We start from the raw sequence: 18,844 nt of genomic DNA on the forward strand, positions 1-18,844 counted from the left end.
CACAACATTAATTCTATTTCCACAGTACCTGGTAATTTTCCCCCCTTTCAAGTCTCAGTTCATGTTTTAGAAGTATATAAGAATTCTAGCTTTCTTAAAAAGAAATAGCACTTGGGTTGCAAAGAAGCATGAAAGCTTTGTAAGTTCTAGAAATGTTTAGACTGCAGAATTCAAAATGCATCATTTTCAACAGATTTTCACTTTTAAACTATTTCTCATTTTAATAATTAAGGTTAGTTATACCTCAATAACAGTGGCAGCACTTCTAAAAGGTCAACAACTAATACGAATGGTTTTTGACTGCAAGGACAATTCAGTGAGATTTAATGATCCTTGACATCCAGATGACAAAAACTCATGATCACTTTTCTTATCCCGGTCTTCTACCACACTTCAGTATATAGCAACGCTTGTCTAGCAAGAACACATCTACATACATTTACCTACAAGCTCTTTATTACTGCAAAGCTTTCCAATTTTGGAACGTTTGTCACTGGAGTGCTCATTTGAAGCAGCTGAAGAAGGAAGTGTTTTGCTTAGTCTAAGAAACCAAGCAAGTATACTCAAACTAAACTTTGTATCACTTAACAAATATGGGGCCTGACACTTTTCTGAGTTAAGCCACATGCAAGGTACTTCTTATTTAATTTCTATTTTTAAACTACTCAGCTGGAGTACAATATCACAGCTACTGGCTTTCTGAAGTGTGCAACCCAGTTATAAAAAAAGCGTGCACCCGGTGTATGCCTACACTTTGCAATACTGTCACTTCTGTCTCAAAGCACCATTAGACTGCCCACACATCTATAAAAATAATGGTAATTTGCAAAATTCTGACCTAAATTTGTTGTCACTACAATTGAAAAGTTTGTCAAAGTTTGTTGTTGTCCCTCTGCACAAAATACTTCTTCAGCTTTGTATAAAGCAGAGTTTTTCTGAGGTATAGTAGTAAGTGTGGAATAAAAATACAGAATGGGCCACCACTGGTTTCAAGAAAACATATCAGTGTCATTATCAAATGCAGAAAACTCCTGAACTAAAGGAGAATGCACATTAGGGACTCACTGAAGCTGAGATCCAAAACAACAAAGCTCAGAGGCTTCAGCAGAAAATCTGTTTTTGCATTTGGACTACACTGCAGCAGAATTCCAAGTGTCTGCTTACAGCATGGCATCTTCTCTTATCTTACCTGAAACTGCATCAAATCCAGGTTCTGCTATAAATACATCACATGCTGGAAAGTCAAATGCATCGCTGTCAAATTTTACATGACAACTGATAATGGATTGTGGTTGCAATTCAGCAATGGCTTCAATCTGAGCAGGCAAGCACTCCCCTAAGGGAAAGGAAAAAAAAAAAGTAAATATGGGACTTCCCCATGAAAAAAAAAAACAAATAGCCTGAAATAGCAAGGTGTTCTCCTACCTTCCAAAACAGAACTGCTGTCTGTTATTTCCAGCTAGTTTCACAAGGTTATGATAACCTTAAATTATCTTATATCTAATCTCAAAAGAGAGAATAAATGAAGATTTTACAGTTATATACACGCATACATCTATCAAACACACGTACATCTACATATATAGAGATACAAAACAAATTCATATGCATGCGTATGTGACAGGAATAATTTGGTTACAGGATAGAATGAAGTAGAGAGGATTTTCAGCTCAGATGTGCCTGCTGGATAGCTTATGTGATCATGGAGCCTTGATTTATATTTCAGTTTCTGGCAAGATGTTTATAATTAAAATAATATTTAAAATAAAAAAATTAAAAAATATTAATGAAGTTGTCAACCTTAGTGAGCATGCTTACCTTACTGAGAAGGCAAACGGAATTAAACATAGAAGCTAATATTCAGCCAATTGCTGAATATCTTAACTATTTTTTTATATGATCAAAAGCAACCCTTCCACTATCTGCTTACTGTATCAATTGTGAGATCATAACAGGCTCAGAACCTGGCCCTAAGCTTCTCAGAGCTCCCGGGAGCCTGGATATGCACTACAGGTTCATGGAGAAATTCCTACACCAGCTTCACAGGCCCTTCAAAACCACACCTACCATGAATATACAAACATACTATGCAGTAAATTTTAATGTATATATATATATTTTTTCAAATCATACCTTGCAAATTTTTATTTCTTTCTCCAATCAAAACTATTACTTTTGAGGCTGCAACTCCTTGTGAGCTGGTTTTCGCTCCACTCACATGCATTGCTGTAGTCCTCTGAGGTATGTTAATCAATACCTGAATAAAGGATGAAGTACATTTTTAACAAAAACTGTATTAATAAACAAAATGCCAGCAGAAGAAATTGAGGCAAAATGAGATTGGACTGATTGTGGAGCACTCACCCTTTTACACAAAACAGATAAAGCCCCATGAGTTTGCGTTGGTCTTTATAAAATAAACAGAAGTTCTCTGATTTTACTAATTGCCTCCTGAGGCAATTTAAGTTAGTAAAACATTTTTATTTTTTCTATCCACCCCACACAACAGGCATAAAGTTTTAAGTGTGAATTCAATTTTAAAAAATTAAATAAATAATCATTAATAAATAATAATTAATTTAGTAATTAATAATTAAATAAATAAATAAAGGTGCTTATGTCAGGATGATGCAGTGAATTGCATCAAAAGTACAACTGCAATGTAGACAAAAATTAATCAAATAGTTCTGATCAGCAATACTTCATAATACAGTACATTACTTAAAACTTCTTGCTGACATTTCTGCCTGAACTTAAAAAGTTGTCCAGCATCTAGAAACACCATAGCCAAGCAATCAAATGTACAGTATAGGAACAGTATGAGCTAAAACCAGGAACTACTGATCTCAGATTATTCTAACATAGGTGATTTAAAAAAAACAAGATATTTTTTGACATGTATGTTTCTGCCTAGCAGTTAGAAAGCATACTTACGCATTTCTAAGGTTTTCTCCTTTGAAATGAATGATTTAAATTTCTATATTTATTTTTCATTTAACTAGATAAACCATATAAATAATAAACTACATAAATATATACATAGTATACTTATTTCTAAATATAACAAAAAACTCATAAGGCACATGCTGAAGCAAACAAACCCCAGTAGTTCTGGTAAGATTTAGCAATATCTTACCTCTCTGTATGTTTTAAGTAATCCAGGAATCTCATAGTAGACCGTGGCAACACCAGAATCCCTTGCGACAGCTACACCAGTCTTGGAGTCGATCTGAAGCACACTGTTTGATGAAGAGCTCCATATCCCTGGCAGGCCTGTAAAGACACAGCGTTTGTACACTGCACAAGAAAGAGTGAATTGCCCCAGTGACATAAACTTACGTGGTGTCTTTGTGTGCACAGCCATTGTATGGGCAGCACTGATTTGCTTTGTCACAAATTCAGACATGTAATTTGCAAGTACCTGGACAAAAATCTGTTAATACTAAGAATTACAAACAGAGAGTGAAGTTAAACCATCCTGATAACTTGTTTGCACCATTCCCATTTAAAAAAAAATAACAGCTTTTCAAGCCAACAGAATGGAAAACTCTGAAGTCTGACGCTCACAGATTCCATACAGCCAACATATTGCACGATACAATTAAAATTAGAAGAGCTGATCAAAGCTATTTTTATCATTAACAAGAACAGTGACATTTGATTCTGAGAAAACATCATAAATTATGCATCTAGTTTTCCTGAGAAGGAGTCAGACTGATGTCAATTTTATAGCTGCATAAACAGAATGACTGAAATGCCACTTACCTTCTTGGTTTGTGAATGAAGTACTGAAGCAGAGGACATCACCTACAACCACATCAGTGAGTTCAGGAAAAATGGCGTGTTGCACAGGAAGGGGGATGTAGTCTGCAATTCCACTGTGTTCAGCATCCCAGACTTTAAGCAAGGTCAAGCCTACGTTTACAGTCCGGATCACAAATGTGTTGTTTGTGGCTCCTTTCCCAATCTGTACAAAGTCATCTCTACATAAATGCACAAAAGAAAGCATAGTTTTTTTAAAAAAAGGTAAGTTTGCTGATGTCTTCATTTCTACCACAGAGAGCATGCACAAACACTGTTTTCATGTGGTGCATATCGCGTTCCTCTGATGGTTATCTTCTAATGAACAGGGACAGAATAAGGAAGATAGAAAGATGATTTAGGTGTTAGTGAGGTAAATTTCATAACCACTCCTATGTGGTTATGCTGAAGAAATACTAATGTTACAGCAATGTATGAAAACTCTTCCCCTAATTTTAAGAAGAGTAGAATTTTAGAAATTAGGTTGTTTCTTTTCTTTTTTTCTCAGGGAGCCAATAAGGAAATAAATTATAGCAGCAACATGCAGCTTTCCAACCACGTCTTTACAAAGTTAAATCAAATTTGATTACAAGATCTGATATTTCCTAACATTCAGCACTCCCCAGTGAACTAACACAAAGCACTTAAGCATACACAGCACAAAGACTTCCAACCCTGGCAGCACCACGAAGACAGCAGTCAAAGTCTTGAGATGAATACAGCTGGGTCACTGGAGCGCTGCTCCTGAGGTTAATGAGCAATGCTTCTGTGTTTAGGGCTAATTATCAGTCCTGTGCCGATGCAGCTCTGGCACATCTAGCTGGTAAGCAATGGTATTGCTAACTCACAGACCTCTGTAAGCGTCAGAAATTTCTGCAGATCATTTAGGTTCATTTAGAAAGACAGAAAATCTTGCATTCAACTTCTTTCCCCTCTCTGACCTCAACCCCGTTTTTCTGAATCATGATCTGAGTTGTAACAGAATGGCCAGGGTTGGAAGGGACCTCAAGGATCATGAATCTCCAACCTCCCTGCCACTTGCAGGGCCTCCAACCTCCCCATTTAATACTAGACCAGGCTGCCCCATTCCCCATCCAATCCCCATCCAATTCCCCAAGCCAGATTGGATGACACCTTCAGGGATGGGGCATCCACAACCTCTCTGGGCAGCCTGTTCCAGCACCTCACCACTCTCATAGTAAAGAACTTCCCCCTGACATCCAACCTAAATCCTCCTTCCCCCAACCTAAAAACATTTCTCCTTGTCCTGCTGTAACCATGACATGCTGTGCAAAAAACTCATTGTTACAGTAATGAAATTAATGACAATTTACTTCTGACCAGAGAAGGTTGTTTTGTGATATTTATTAGTTTCTGAGGCAAAAAGAAGAAGTCTGCGTGAGGCTTGGCTTTGCCACATGAAGACTGTACAAGCTTATCTGAAGAGACAGCCCCTGAACCAGAAAATCTTATATAAGACATGAGTCAGTGTAACAAGGCTCTAAAAGAAAAGGAGAGGAGGAGAGGCAAGAGGAAGCAAATGTTAATGAGATCAATTGTTTATATAGGCTGCTGATGTATGCAATCTCATGATTCAGAGTCACTTAAAGCAGAAATGTACCCCAGCAGGCCCCACTAGGGAGCACGCTTATCTGAACAACTTTCCATTTGCCAGACAATATCGATTACAAACTGAAACTCTTCTTTCTTCCACACTGCCTCTGAAGACCTCAGAGATAAAACTTTCTTTTGTAATCCCAGTTGAAGCTATATCTTCAACTGGTATCTCTGGAGCAATTTTTGTTCCTTGCCGTGATTGGCCTACGTGCATTTGGCATTATGTGCTCTCTGTAATTATATCCAACAGCAGATGCCTACCTGTTTGTTGCAAAGTTGAGCACAGAGTTATGTGAATGAAAAGTATCTCCAGAATTGTCATGAAAATGGACTGTAAACGTCAGTGTCACACCCAGGGGCAGAGCCAGTAATGCCTCTTTGGTTTGTGTACGCAGAATAGGACTCATGGAGATTCTTAGGTATGAGATGGGGTAGACCTGTAAAAACATCGAGTGAAAGATTTTCCTTTTTCTGATGCCTCTATAAAAACAGATCTAAAAGCATTCTTACCATGCAAAGCCTCCTTCAGCAATCACTTCCTGTATGTTTAACCATCTAACAGTACTGAGACATGTAACTTTTATTACCATACACATATTTCACAGAATGGCTGTGGTTAATATGGGCCTCTGGAGGCTGCCTAAGCTAAGCCACTCCACTCAGGCAGAGTTACCTACAGCCAGACACCCAGGAGTAAGATTTCAAAAACCTGTAAGACAGAGCCAACAATCTCTCTGGGCAACTGGTGTCATCGTTTGACAGCCCTCTCAGTGCTACCCTGCATTCACAGAGCTTTATGTGTTTCAATTTGTGTGTGCATTCCATCTTGTCTTGACACTGTCCACCACCACAAGGAGCGTGTCTTCTTTGCACCCTCCAACCAGAAGTTTCTTGTTGTTTTTCTGAAATAGGACTGGGAACTGAAGAAGAGAATACTAATGCAGACCTCAGAAAATACGCTGTTATCATATAAGGAAAAACTGTTAAGCCTTCCTGGGTTCACAAGGGAACAATATTTCCCAAGACTTCTCTCTAAGTAGGTCTCCAATAATTCAATCCTCGGTTACCAGAAATAACTTGCAGTGTTTGTGAGAGTAAGGGGATGAAACGGTAGCTGCTTGCCCAATTCCCCTGAGCTGGGTGAGACAACTGCGATGATGTGGGCAAATTCTAACAGCCTTGGCTCTGCCTGGGAGAAGGTTTGCTCAGACGAGAACACAGGAGCCATAAGTGCAAAGCTGCTCCCATGATCCCAGAGGAACAGCACCACAGACTACGAACCGCTGCCACTCAGCCAGGCCTGCTGTGGTCTAACACAGCTCAGACTGATAGAAGTGTAAGAGATGAGAGCAGCCAGGGCTAGCATCTGACAGATCCTAGCTGGTCAGCAGGCTGCATTTTGCTACCTCTCCTCAAACAAGACCGAAGTTCGGGAATTCTACTCTTAAGTTCTCTGGAGAGATCTGACAGACACACGTGCACCCCCCTATATTTTTGTACAATCACTCCTTTGAAGGAAGTACATCTCCAGATAAAGACCTTAAAACTTTCTATTTATTTAAATGCACTGCTATTCTTAACTTAGCTGAGTTAACTAACAAAAATGCACAACAAAAGAGAGAAAGTTACCTATTCTTTATGTTACAGCTTTTGGGAAACAAGTAATGGAAGGAAAGAGAAGCCAAAACACTCAAATATATATATATAAAACTATTTTAAATGAAGCCCTCGAGCCCTCTTGTAGGAAATTCCCTTTATTCTGACCTAAGAAGCTCAAGCTAAAATGTACAACCCTGCAATCTGAAGATGTACATGTCAAAACTTAAAAAGGGAAAGAACAAATTTGGCCTCAAGCAAATCGCATCTCTGGTGCACTTCAAAAAAAAAAAAAGTGGCTAAAATATCAGTACACACAACTGTCTACTCCACAAACCCATATACAGAGTTAAAATATCAGTGCACAGACATCTGCCCAACAAGAGCTGAAGCAACGAGCAAACAAAAACGCTATTTCCCTGACAGATTTTCAGCTGGCTTTACTTTAAGATTTCAGAAACTAACCCACAAGGGACAAGTTCTAGATGTAATATTGATGAAAACAGCTATTTACTGTTAAAACATCTGTGTTTTTAAAGTACTTGCTATTTAAATATAAATATATATATTCAACCAAGCACTACAGTAAGGCTGCGCATAGCTTGCTTCCATGCTAAGGCTTTGCACACTATCACTCCGTACTTCCATTGTCCTCCTTGACTTATGTAAGTCTGTTTTCGAGCAAAGCTGAAGGTCTAAGCATAAGGTGATGCTGCTACAGCAGGTTGGGTCTTAATTGCAAACAGAAACACAGACAAAACAAGAACTTATGGTAAGGAAGGACAGCATGAAGGAGAAAACTCTGCCTTACAGTGACACAAGATTCAGACTTATCTGCTGCTCCGTCACAAGTTTTTATATGTGACCTTCAGCAAAACCACTCAGACCACACAAGTCCTTCGTATATAAGCAGAAGACAACAGTAATTTCTGAACTTATGAGGTTTTTTGGGGTTAAAAATGCTATTTCCATAAAAACTAGTATGGTTCTAGTGAGTACAGGAAAACAATTCTGTTGTACAAGATGCTGAACAGAGATGTTTTTACTAGAAAGATTGAAGACTTAAAACTGTACTGCACTGACTCCACAAATCTGCAATATCATAACTTTACATGGAAAGAATGCACAAAGGGAGAATTCAACTTCAGTACCTCCGTATGCTGACTAAATGTCATTTGAGCCATCTCCCAAGTCATTAGATGTCTTTCACTGGCTAGATCCAGCCGTGAAGGGAGAAAACAAGGTCATCTATTACAGAGCAGTACGTATTTATTTGCCACCACCTAGCAGCAGGAGTAGCATTAGTGAAACCAAGCCATCATTTCTTTTTTCATTCACTTCCCAGGATGAAAAATCTATGAGCTATTCTACAGACAAATCTGAACATTATGGTAAAAGAAGATTAATAATAAAAGACACAATCAAGCCATTTCCCAGTGATTATGATAACTAACTCACAAATAATTTGAAGTCAGCACTTTAACTGTGTTTCTCTTTTAGCTGGGACATACTGGAAACATGCTGACAGTGTAAAAAGGGATATGAGGAAGTGGAGCAGTGGGTATCTCAAGGCTCACGCTGCCAGATGAATAAAGTTCCTGGGACAAGGACTTTCAAACAGAAATAAAGGACTGATCACAGAATTGCAGAGGTTGGAAGGGACTTCAAGAGATCAACGAGTTCATCAACTCCCCTGCTACAGCCGGTTCCTTACACTAAGACATACAGGTAGGCATCCAGACAGGCCTTGAATATCACTGTGGGAGACTCCACAACCTCGCTGGCAGCCTGTTCCAGTGCTCTGCCATCCTTACCATGAACAAGTTCTTCAGCATTTTAGTATGGAACTTCCTATGTTCAAATTTTAGGCCACTGCTCCTTGTCCTACTGCTATGCAGCACCGAGAACATTCTGGCCTCATTCTTTTACTTCCCCACCTCCCTTCAGATGTTCATTAACATTTGTCAGATCCTACTTCAGTCTTCATTCTCTCAGGATGAACAGACCCATATGTCCCTAGTCTTAAATGCCCCATCAGTAGGATGCAGTATACTTTTCTAACAGCATTCAGTTTAAAAGATGAAGTTTTGGGTAAGAAAGACCCAAATTTTTGACCCAAATTTGCCTGAAAATGAACTGTTGAGTTTTGCTGCATATCTGTGTTTCCTAAGGATTCATATTTTGGTGCAATCTGGACACACTCCTTGCTAGCCCACCAAACACAGGGAACATCAGCTAACTTGCGGCATCTGATAAGGCATGCCTTCTCATGCAGAAGCTCTCATTGTACAAAATCTGAATTGGTGGGAAGGAGAGGAGAAAGCCATATTTTGGAGCTGCACAGTTACATCTGATATCTAGAAAATCGAGGTATCACGTTTTGTAAGAGATGTTGTATTCATCACCCAGATATCTACCTTTTTTGTGTAATACCAAATGCAAGCCTATGACAGTAGCATTTTTTCTTTCAGAAGAATCTTCTATAGTGATCAACCTTGTAAGATAAATACATATTATTTTTTAAAGACAAACCTTGAAGGCATATGTAAACAAAGGCCTTCTTGTAACATATACTGTATTTGTAAATTTGCTAGGATTCCATCTTTACTAATCTAGCTTGTAAACTCTTTTCAAAGCCCACAACTGACCATTAATTCCTCCTCTTCATATTTTTCAGAATTGAAATCTGAAGTACAGTTAACTGACTCTGCTGCAGTAACAAACATTGTAACAGAAAACTAAATCAGTTTGACTCTAGCAAAGAAAAAGAGAAAAACAATACCTTAACAGCAGCTACAATGGTCTGATTAATTCCAAATGATTCTTGTGAGATTACTTCAATTGTTGATGAACCTATTAAAGACCCAGAGTTAAGAAAACCTCTGTCATCAATTTTTACAACAGGCACTTTATCTGGACCATCCAGGACACGGTAACTCAGTGAAGCCACTCGATCCCTTAAAGAAAAGAAAACACAAATTAATCAAACTTACAAAGATGCAAAAGGCAAGAGAAAATAACAACAAAAACAGAAAACTTCCACAAGTAAACAAAACCCAAAATTACATCAATATGTTACGCAAATTTAAGACAGACCTAATTGATACCTGTTTTTCCATATCCTCACAATAAGAGCTGAGAACACTGTGCCCTAATCAAAGAAAGAAAACTTCCAGCTCTGACTCAAGCTCAGTTGACAGAAGTCTCATCTGGGTTTAGGAGTGTATTGAAATCTAGTTGCTGCCCACTGCCGTGCAATATCATCATTCCCTGATGCAAACATGATCCCAAATAATATTGGCTAAGGCTGCAGTGTGCAGCTCCATCAGTCAACTTCTACAAACAATATTGAGAGGCAGGGTCAATGCTGGTATTAGAGGTAAAGTCAGGGACAGGATTAAGTAGATCTCATCAGCTTCCAGGAAACGGTTTTGCCAACAAAGCTAATTTCTGGAATAACTTTCAACATGGGATTTGCATATTAATAAAGTGAGCTCATACAAAAACTCAACAGCTGGCATCCTGAGACACTAGCTGCATTTGAGTGTAACATCACAAGTTCTGAAATGCTGTAATAATTATTTTCATCTTACTCCCAAACTCCTCCATTCGGATAGAAATACTCTATCCTAAGAAGCCCAGCATTCAAACTTTCAGTTGCCCTTTTCTTGGCAAAAGTGCAATTCCTTCTGATGGCAGAATTTAGACATAGGGGCTGTAACAATAGATAATGAAGATAATAGGAGAAAAATTTAAGAACTGCTGCCTAGCAATTTAATCACGAATTAATCAGAAAATTGCTTCGAAAAGTAACCAAATATTAAGCCTGAAACGAGCCTGAAAATGAACTACAAAAAATGGCATCTCATTTGAAAAAGAGATTTTCATCTCAAAAATCCAATCACAGCCTCAGTGAAAGAAATACATAAAACTATTTTCCATAAGGCCTTGATTGCCCATAAAAACTCTAGTGGAAGCACGCTACTGCTTCCTGGCTCAGCATCTTTTGAGATAAGCATCTAGAAGTCCTACATATATTGGGGGAAAAAAAAAAAAAAAAAATCAAACTACAATCTAACAAGATTTGACAAAGACCAAGAGTACAGACATATTTTGTTCATCGTCAGAACAGTTGTGTATTATTTGGACATACTGCAGTGCTTTTTTAATAGATTGAAAGAGCAGAACTTATTTTGAACGGAATTGCTAGTTTTGATAAACTGATGACACAAGTCAGAGTGTGAAAAATGGTCTTTCACCTGTTTGTTTGAAGTTTAATAAAGGAATTTGGTGACATTAAGATCTGTTCCGTTTCTACATCAGGAGTGACTAAATGAAGTTTTTCAAATACCTGGAAAATAAAAAGCAATTTATCCTACTGCTGTACATAGCAAGTCATTAGTTCCATTTATTTCATCTTCAGAACAACAAAAATACAGCAAAACAAAAACTCACCAACCTTTATAACCTTACACATAGGATATGAATATTTGAGAATGGGATACACAGTATCTTCTGCATGTTATTCTGAAGAGCATTCATTTCTATGGTTCTACTGGCACTATCAAGCAGTACGAACAATGAAGCATATTTGTCAAGTGAAGCTGTGTTGGAGATCCCACATTCACCCTAATCTGATCTCATGGATGCAATGTCCACAGAGGCACAAGGCCTCCTCAAACGCATCCTCCAGCTTTTCTCAAGGAACCCACTTCATATGGTCTGAAACTGCTCTTCAGAGCATCTTAAGCAGGGACAACCAGGAGATTCACTTCAGGAAACAATTCCTGATTCAAATTAACATTCTTACACAGACATACAAGCAAGCACTACACACAAATGGTACTAACATGTAGAGAGGTACTACAGAACCAAGGTTTTCATACAGCTCTAGTAACACTGCTTAACTGCAAAACACAAATCATCTCAATTTCAGGTGTTTGACACCAGAAACTAACTTGTGAATTTCATTTAGGCAATAAGTTGGTATGTGGCAGTTCAGTGCAGAAACCTGCCAGCAGTTGAGGAATTTGCAGTTTCCTAAATAGAGGCAAAGTATAAAACAACAGTAAGGGCTCAAAGATAAAACAAAGCCAAAACTACATCTCTATTTCAAATTCCTGGCTTCAAATACAGACTTTAATTCAGCTCTAAAATGTGCATTAAAGAATCATATCACATCATCGTACCTGAATTTGGATTTCATCAGATAGTTCTCTTGCCATGTTGTAAAACTGGTTGGCTGCAGGGTCGAGAGCTTTCACAACAACTTTCAGGCCTGTTCTTCCCTTTACTCTGCCATAAACATCCATTGCAAAGTTATATTTTGCAGGAAGCTGAAAAGAAGCCTTGGACAGGAGAAAGTGATTAAAATTTTACTCATGGAAAGAGTTGATGTTGATATAGAGGAAGGATCACACCCAGTACTGACAACGGCCCTTTGTTTTGAGCAGCAGTATTTTCTCAATCCCCATTGTGCAGCGTTTCCTTTTCCCAAGATACACAGGCATACAACTGTGGTCAGTCACACGCACACGTTACCTCACTGTGCCTTGTCTTTATGTCCAGAGTATCCCTCTTTGTGACAGACCAGTGGAATGTTAATCCTGGTACTGCATTGCCAAATGAAAAAGGTGTCTGACTACTGGTGATGCCCATCACGTAAACTGGCATCTGGAAACAGAGAAACCACTTTTTTAGGTAATTCTAAGATGATAATTAAACCTGCACAGAGCAAATCATTAAACTCAAAATTAATTGATCAAGATAAGGTACTCCTTATAAAGAGAATTTTTTGGCTATCTATACATCACAAGGGTGTACCATGCAGAAAATTTGAATGACCACCATCTTGTAAGATGTTCTGATTATCTCATTTGCTACCTGCTCTGCAAAACACAAGTACTAATTTTCCTTCAGAAAAGATTTGTTCATTTATTTGTTCCATTTGTAGCACCAAATCACTTCATCTTAGTTAAGTTATACACTCATGTTTTCTAATTCTTTGACCAGATGCTCTCTCCTATTAACAATTTGCTCTGGACAACAACCTTCTTTTCCCTTCTCCCCAAATTAAGCCAACGTATTAACTCTAAACAGAGATTTTAACAACTTATGGGTTTTAATCCCCAACTCAATTAAGTTGCCTGAGACTTAACACATCACTGGCAATTTTTGGATAAGTAACTTATAGAAAAAACAAAGACTGAGAACACAACTTGTTTAAAAATAATCTGAATGTTATCTGTAGTGGATTTACAGATACATCAGAGATTCTTAACATACAAAGGAGGAAAGCCTTCACTGCACACAGAATGAAGATGAAAGAACCACTAACTGATGAAATAGCACTTCTTTAGCTGGGTGTGAATTTCTGAAAATTACCTGGTACACAAGACAAACTTGTCCTGATTTGTTTTCTTTACTGCGTTCAGCTCTGGAGCACTGCCACTGAAATCACATTGCTTCCTGTATCAGCAGTGGTAGCGCTCAAAGCAGGAGGCAGCTCAGAGCTCTGATGATATTATCAGATGATCTAATCATGAACAGTCACAACTTGCAGGTCAAGTTTTTAAGGCAATACAAGCTAACCATAAATCAACTCACCTGCGTTCCAGTTTTCATACGTGTAATTGGTGCTCGAATTCTAACAGCTGTCAACTGCACTACTTCAACTTCCACTTTGTCCTACAAAGGAAGAACAGAGGCATTTTAAGCATTTATTAAATGTGAATGAGATTTCAAGATCTAATTGCTGATTTGTTATTATCTAACCACTCTAATCACATGATTTATTGCAAAAAAAACCAAAAACCAAAAAACAGAACACAAGTCAGTAGGATTATAAAAGAATTATCTCCTTGGTAAATTGAGAAGTACTTAAAAATTCCACCTAAGTCAACCAAGACAGAGTCACCACTCTGCTCAAAGCTCCTGCCATGATGAATGACGGAGCTGAGAGGTGGCAGACAGGTAGTGACTACAGTCGTTACTGGGAGAAGGATTTACAATCACAGAAGGTAAACAAAGCCAAACAAATAAGATGACATCAGCAGAATGAGAAGCAAATGAAAACAAAAAACAGCAGTGAGGATAATAAAAAATAGAAGTATGATATATATGGCATTCTGATGTCTTCTCTTCACATATCCTGATATTCCTGGTAAACTTTTAGTCCTTCAGTAAGCCGTGGAAGAAAAGTCAGATCCGGCCCTCACTAAATAACAGATTTAACTTTTAAGTTCATTTCACTCCTGGACAAACATCAAGGCAGACTGCTGATCCTACACAACAGAGGGCATGTGTGTACGCATGCATGGATGCCTTTTGTTTTTTTGTAAAGTTACTTTACCTCCTCCAGGCAACACCTTTCAAGCAGCAGAGCTTTGCAGCAGCAGCACCCCTCTACACTAGACCTCAAATAAAGAGCCACGAGCTGTCCCAGATAGCCTTCTGAATGTCATGCTAGTCCAAGGGACTTGCACTCCTTACAGGCCTGCTTGGCAGCCCCTGCACACTCAGGTAGCAGCAAATTGCACGGACAGACATAGTTGGAATTCAGGGATTCAATACTCCAACTCTGTAGATGGATTTAAACCGCAATGCAAGATGGTAACATTTTCCACAGCCTATAAGCTTAAGAGACAACAAAATTCCAGGAAACAGTCACCTTCTGACATCTCCTAACAAGATGTGCACCTAAAATGTAAGGCAATGCAGGGAAGGACTGCAGGGAAGCATTCTGCCGTTTCTGAAAGGTTTATTTAGATGAGCTTTTCAAGTCCACACATATCAGACATACCACTGATGACGTCTCCTTGGGATGCTGGTAAAATTTAGATTTAAAGTACAGGTACCCCTTGTGTCAGCAAATGCATAAGTTCACATGTCAGGGAGTAAGAAACAGCAGTTTCCTTAGGGACATGAAATTTCAGGAAAATACAGAAGATGACAGTACTGATGCAAAAAGACCAAGCAGCCCCTTTTCAACCAGATTAAGGAGTTAGAGACTTTTCCAGCCCCAAACAGTGTCAGAAAAACATCACCTGTGACACCACAACCAGCTTCCCTGTCTCTGCATCAACAGCTTGCACCACTCCCGTTACTGTCCCGTTCCCTGCTGCCACTCCTCTGATGAGTCCAGTGCTGTTCACCGATGCAATCTTCTCATTGGTGATGGAGAAAATGATGTTGGATTGAGGCTGAGGGCCTCCTTCTGAAGTGATCTACAAATAAAAGCACACAAACCAACTAAATTTAATCATCTGATATTTATTCTGATAAACATCACAACGCACCATCTTTTCCTGCTCAGCACCGCAAAGCCTTCAGTAAAAGGCAGTCCAAACATCCCCAGAGAATCTCTGGCTCATTTTCTCTGCCCACTGGTTCATCCATGATGTTGGACTGGGAAGCACATGAAGCTAAGTGATAAAAACAGGCTGGATGCTCTGTATAATGACACATTCCAGACAAGTCAAGAAAAAATAGACTTCACTTTCTCTCCACACCATATGCTATAGCTCTGCTCTGTATTTCTGTTTGAATAACTATCCCACTAAGCTTAATTTCATGCAGGTGATAGATTCACTAACACCCTCCTGGTATTCAATACTGAAAGAGCCTATACTCTCTTGACACAAACAAATACAAAGCCTCTGATCCGGTAATACAGTCAAATGGATGGCAGCTCACAAATAAAACTGTTTTCTGCTTGGGAAGAACACTCAATGCAAATATGCAATGTAAATGCAAAGTTAAATAGCTACTCCTGAAAAATAAATGGTATACATTTATTTTAAAATAGAAATTACAAAAGGAAAGATCTAGAAGATGCTTTACCTGAATCATGGCTCCTATTATTAGGGTCACTTTCCTTGGCAGTAGTCTAAATGGCGGAAAGACCTCAAAAAGAAAAAGAAAATGAGTGCATGTGCTCTTTTGATGAAATTATTTCACAAAACATCACATATTCACTAGTGTAAAATTGTCTCTCTATTAGCTTAATTACAGTAAATTGAGCATGCAAACTACACCCATCACTTGCAGTAGAAAAGCACCAAAATCAGAAACAGACTAGAAAGTGATTTCTGGGCAGAATAGATTACTCTGGCAAAATAATCATTATACAATATATCAATGACAATATTCCTGTGCTAACGTGGTTGTTTTTTTTTGTTTCTTTGTTTGTTTTTAAGCAGACATATTTAATCTGAAATTATTTACCTCAATCTGTTGTGGAGCAGAATTGATTCTTTGTCCTTTTTTGTCAGCAACAGATGCAGTAAGACTAGTCTGACCTATGGCTATCCCGTGCACTAGGAAAGCTGCAGTATGGTCATCAAGGGCTTCAGCAAGTGGGCTGCAGCAAAGAAATATCAAAATAAATATCCATTCACTGAATGAATCAGATGAGTAAGAAATGCAAGAGACTAATTTACTACATACCAGCTTTATCATAAGAATTATGATGTGACTGTATGTTAGGACAATTATGTATCATCTATAACTGTCACGGTTACAGGAAACAGCTCTTTATAGCCTGTATTTCTTCTTAAAATGAAGTACTTGAAATGAAAGTGAAACAAGATCATTAGATGGCACAGAGCAAAACTCTGCCAGGGAACCCCTGATAGGTATGGGCAAAAGTGGCACAGGCTTCAAGTACGTACTCTGACGCTCTTTAATGGAGCGAGATGTGTACAGCCAGGCTGTGCTGCATGATGTACACACAAACACATACACTTCCCCATCTAAATGGAAAGCTTATTTTACTGATTTGAACACTAAAATTCAACTGTCCAAGAAAACTTTTGTGATTTTTTTATCACTGTGTTTTCAGCTTGAAAAGAAGCTCCTAGGCAATGAGGACTTGACCTACCTGTTCAAAACAAGCAGACAGAATGAGCTATACAACTAGAAGTCTCCACAAGCACAGTATTTTATTTGACAATTTGCAAAGTCACTGCTTCCAAGATGCTTAAGGCTCCATGAAATGTTATAGCATAAGAGCACAGCTTTATTCATCAACCAACAAGACTTAGAGGGTTAACTTAGGCAATTTTCTTGACAATTATTTTAAAGACATCTAGCAGATAATCATATCTTTGAAGGTCTACTGAAAAACACAACCTTTGAAATGACGGCATCATCAAAACACTGATCAGTAACTGCATGCTACTGGACATCCAAGACAGTATCTTTACTAATTTTTTGCTTATTCTTCCTGTAAACACTTGCAGATTAATAGGAAAACAAACCAACCATGAACTTACACCAGTGAAACAATCTGGGAAGCCGCTCTTAGTTTTAGATCCATGACAGCAAAGTATTTAGCCAGAAAAGGTTTCTTAGAGTCATCCAGAACTCTGATGAAAGCCTTAACTGTTTTTCCAATCTCCACCTGAAATACAGGCAAATCCAGTCATTTCTCATTCTATTTTGAAAATAATTCTTATTTATATGTATACATGTTCTTTTCTTTCAGAGTACACTATTAGTAGAGCATTAGAGAGAAGGCCCAAAGGTCAGATTCCTGCTGATTTTAAAGAATAATTCCTGTCAGCTTTACTTACTGTCAAATTAAATAAATGAATTCAGGTCTTTCAGTCGGCAAAGATGTAATTAAAACATCCAGAAATACCAGCACTTATTTTGAATAAGACACACTGGCAAGTAAAGTGAGGTGGACATTTTTTTGGTGATCATTTTCAACGTGTGACATACAGAAAATGATCCTGGGGCAACATATACTCCTAAAAGAACAGCTCTCATGCATTTCAAACAACAGGAAATGTAAATTAGTATGTTCATATAAATTATGAATTAACATTGATGTGTAAAGGCAAAAGTTGAGATTGTAGCTGAGCTGAATATGAAGTAGGAGACGCATGATACTCTGAAAGACTTATAAAATGATAAATCTGGAGGGAGAAGTAAGCACAGGGAGGTAAAGCTATTTCTCTGAGGTCATACAGTTGTAGCAGAGGACTACACCAACCACCACACTGTGTCACCTTGTGCACTTCTTAGCCTTATGCTCGTGATCTGCACGAGGAATCACAGCAGTCCGGATCAGCTGTTAGCACTGGTTCAAAGACACTGACCTTGTCAACCACTCGGACATACAGTTCCTGTATATCAGAGACATAAACTTCAGCTTTGGCTGGTGCAGGGAAGGCCAAACACAAATCATGAACCATTACAGTCACGGACCCTGGAAGCAGAGGATGCACCTACAACCAAAAGAAAATTCTGTTACAGCAGTTCTTATTTTCATTTGCCCGTCATTTACAGAACAAGATTTCTTTCCCTTTTAGGGCAGAAGCACTTTCATGCAGAACTCCCTAAGCCTTCAACATAGATAATTCTTCCACTGAAGAACTGGAATGTATTTAACCAGTATCATACTACTGAGCTAGTATAAATGCCCTCTGAGCAGCAATTGAATTAAAGAATTTTCATCTAGAAAGATGTCTAATAGCATCCTGTTATTCTCCTTCCCCATCAGAAGAACACACAACAAATCAATCAATGCAACTTTTATCCTAAAGGACTGACAAACAACATGATTGGGTTAGAAACCATGCCTGTACAGCACCAATAGCACTTCCTAAGAGATTCAGTCATACTGCAGGTTCTTGGTTTTTTTGTTTTTTAATTTTAAGACTATTAGAAAGTGAGGTTCTCTCTCCATATCCAACAGGCAGTTAAAACAAATCAACCTCATTTTGCACTTCACAAAACCTAACTTGCCAGAACTGTTCCCTTACTTAAGCTCAGAAGCTTCGTTCTGAAATTATCACACACCCATCAGTTAAAGCACTGCTTA

At 38.4% G+C, this 18,844-nt stretch overlaps 1 protein-coding gene across 1 annotated transcript in view; it reads right to left on the reverse strand.

The window, feature by feature from the left end:
- NUP210 (nucleoporin 210) overlaps positions 1-18,844 on the reverse strand; it is a 61,229-nt gene that overhangs the window by 5,327 nt on the left and 37,058 nt on the right. The window contains exons 21-35 of the mRNA XM_052679270.1: positions 18,120-18,248; positions 17,289-17,416; positions 16,240-16,375; positions 15,856-15,918; positions 15,060-15,239; positions 13,621-13,701; positions 12,556-12,687; positions 12,204-12,362; positions 11,274-11,365; positions 9,797-9,971; positions 5,680-5,855; positions 3,766-3,983; positions 3,137-3,273; positions 2,134-2,257; positions 1,190-1,336 (exon numbers count right to left, since the gene is read on the reverse strand). Of these exons, the coding sequence (XP_052535230.1) occupies positions 1,190-1,336; positions 2,134-2,257; positions 3,137-3,273; positions 3,766-3,983; positions 5,680-5,855; positions 9,797-9,971; positions 11,274-11,365; positions 12,204-12,362; positions 12,556-12,687; positions 13,621-13,701; positions 15,060-15,239; positions 15,856-15,918; positions 16,240-16,375; positions 17,289-17,416; positions 18,120-18,248 (2,077 nt within the window). The remainder of the gene's footprint in view (positions 1-1,189; positions 1,337-2,133; positions 2,258-3,136; positions 3,274-3,765; positions 3,984-5,679; positions 5,856-9,796; positions 9,972-11,273; positions 11,366-12,203; positions 12,363-12,555; positions 12,688-13,620; positions 13,702-15,059; positions 15,240-15,855; positions 15,919-16,239; positions 16,376-17,288; positions 17,417-18,119; positions 18,249-18,844) is intronic.

Source organism: Tympanuchus pallidicinctus, unplaced genomic scaffold (genome assembly GCF_026119805.1).
Source record: "Tympanuchus pallidicinctus isolate F22 unplaced genomic scaffold, pur_lepc_1.0 scaffold17, whole genome shotgun sequence".
Taxonomy (NCBI): Eukaryota; Metazoa; Chordata; class Aves; order Galliformes; family Phasianidae; genus Tympanuchus; species Tympanuchus pallidicinctus.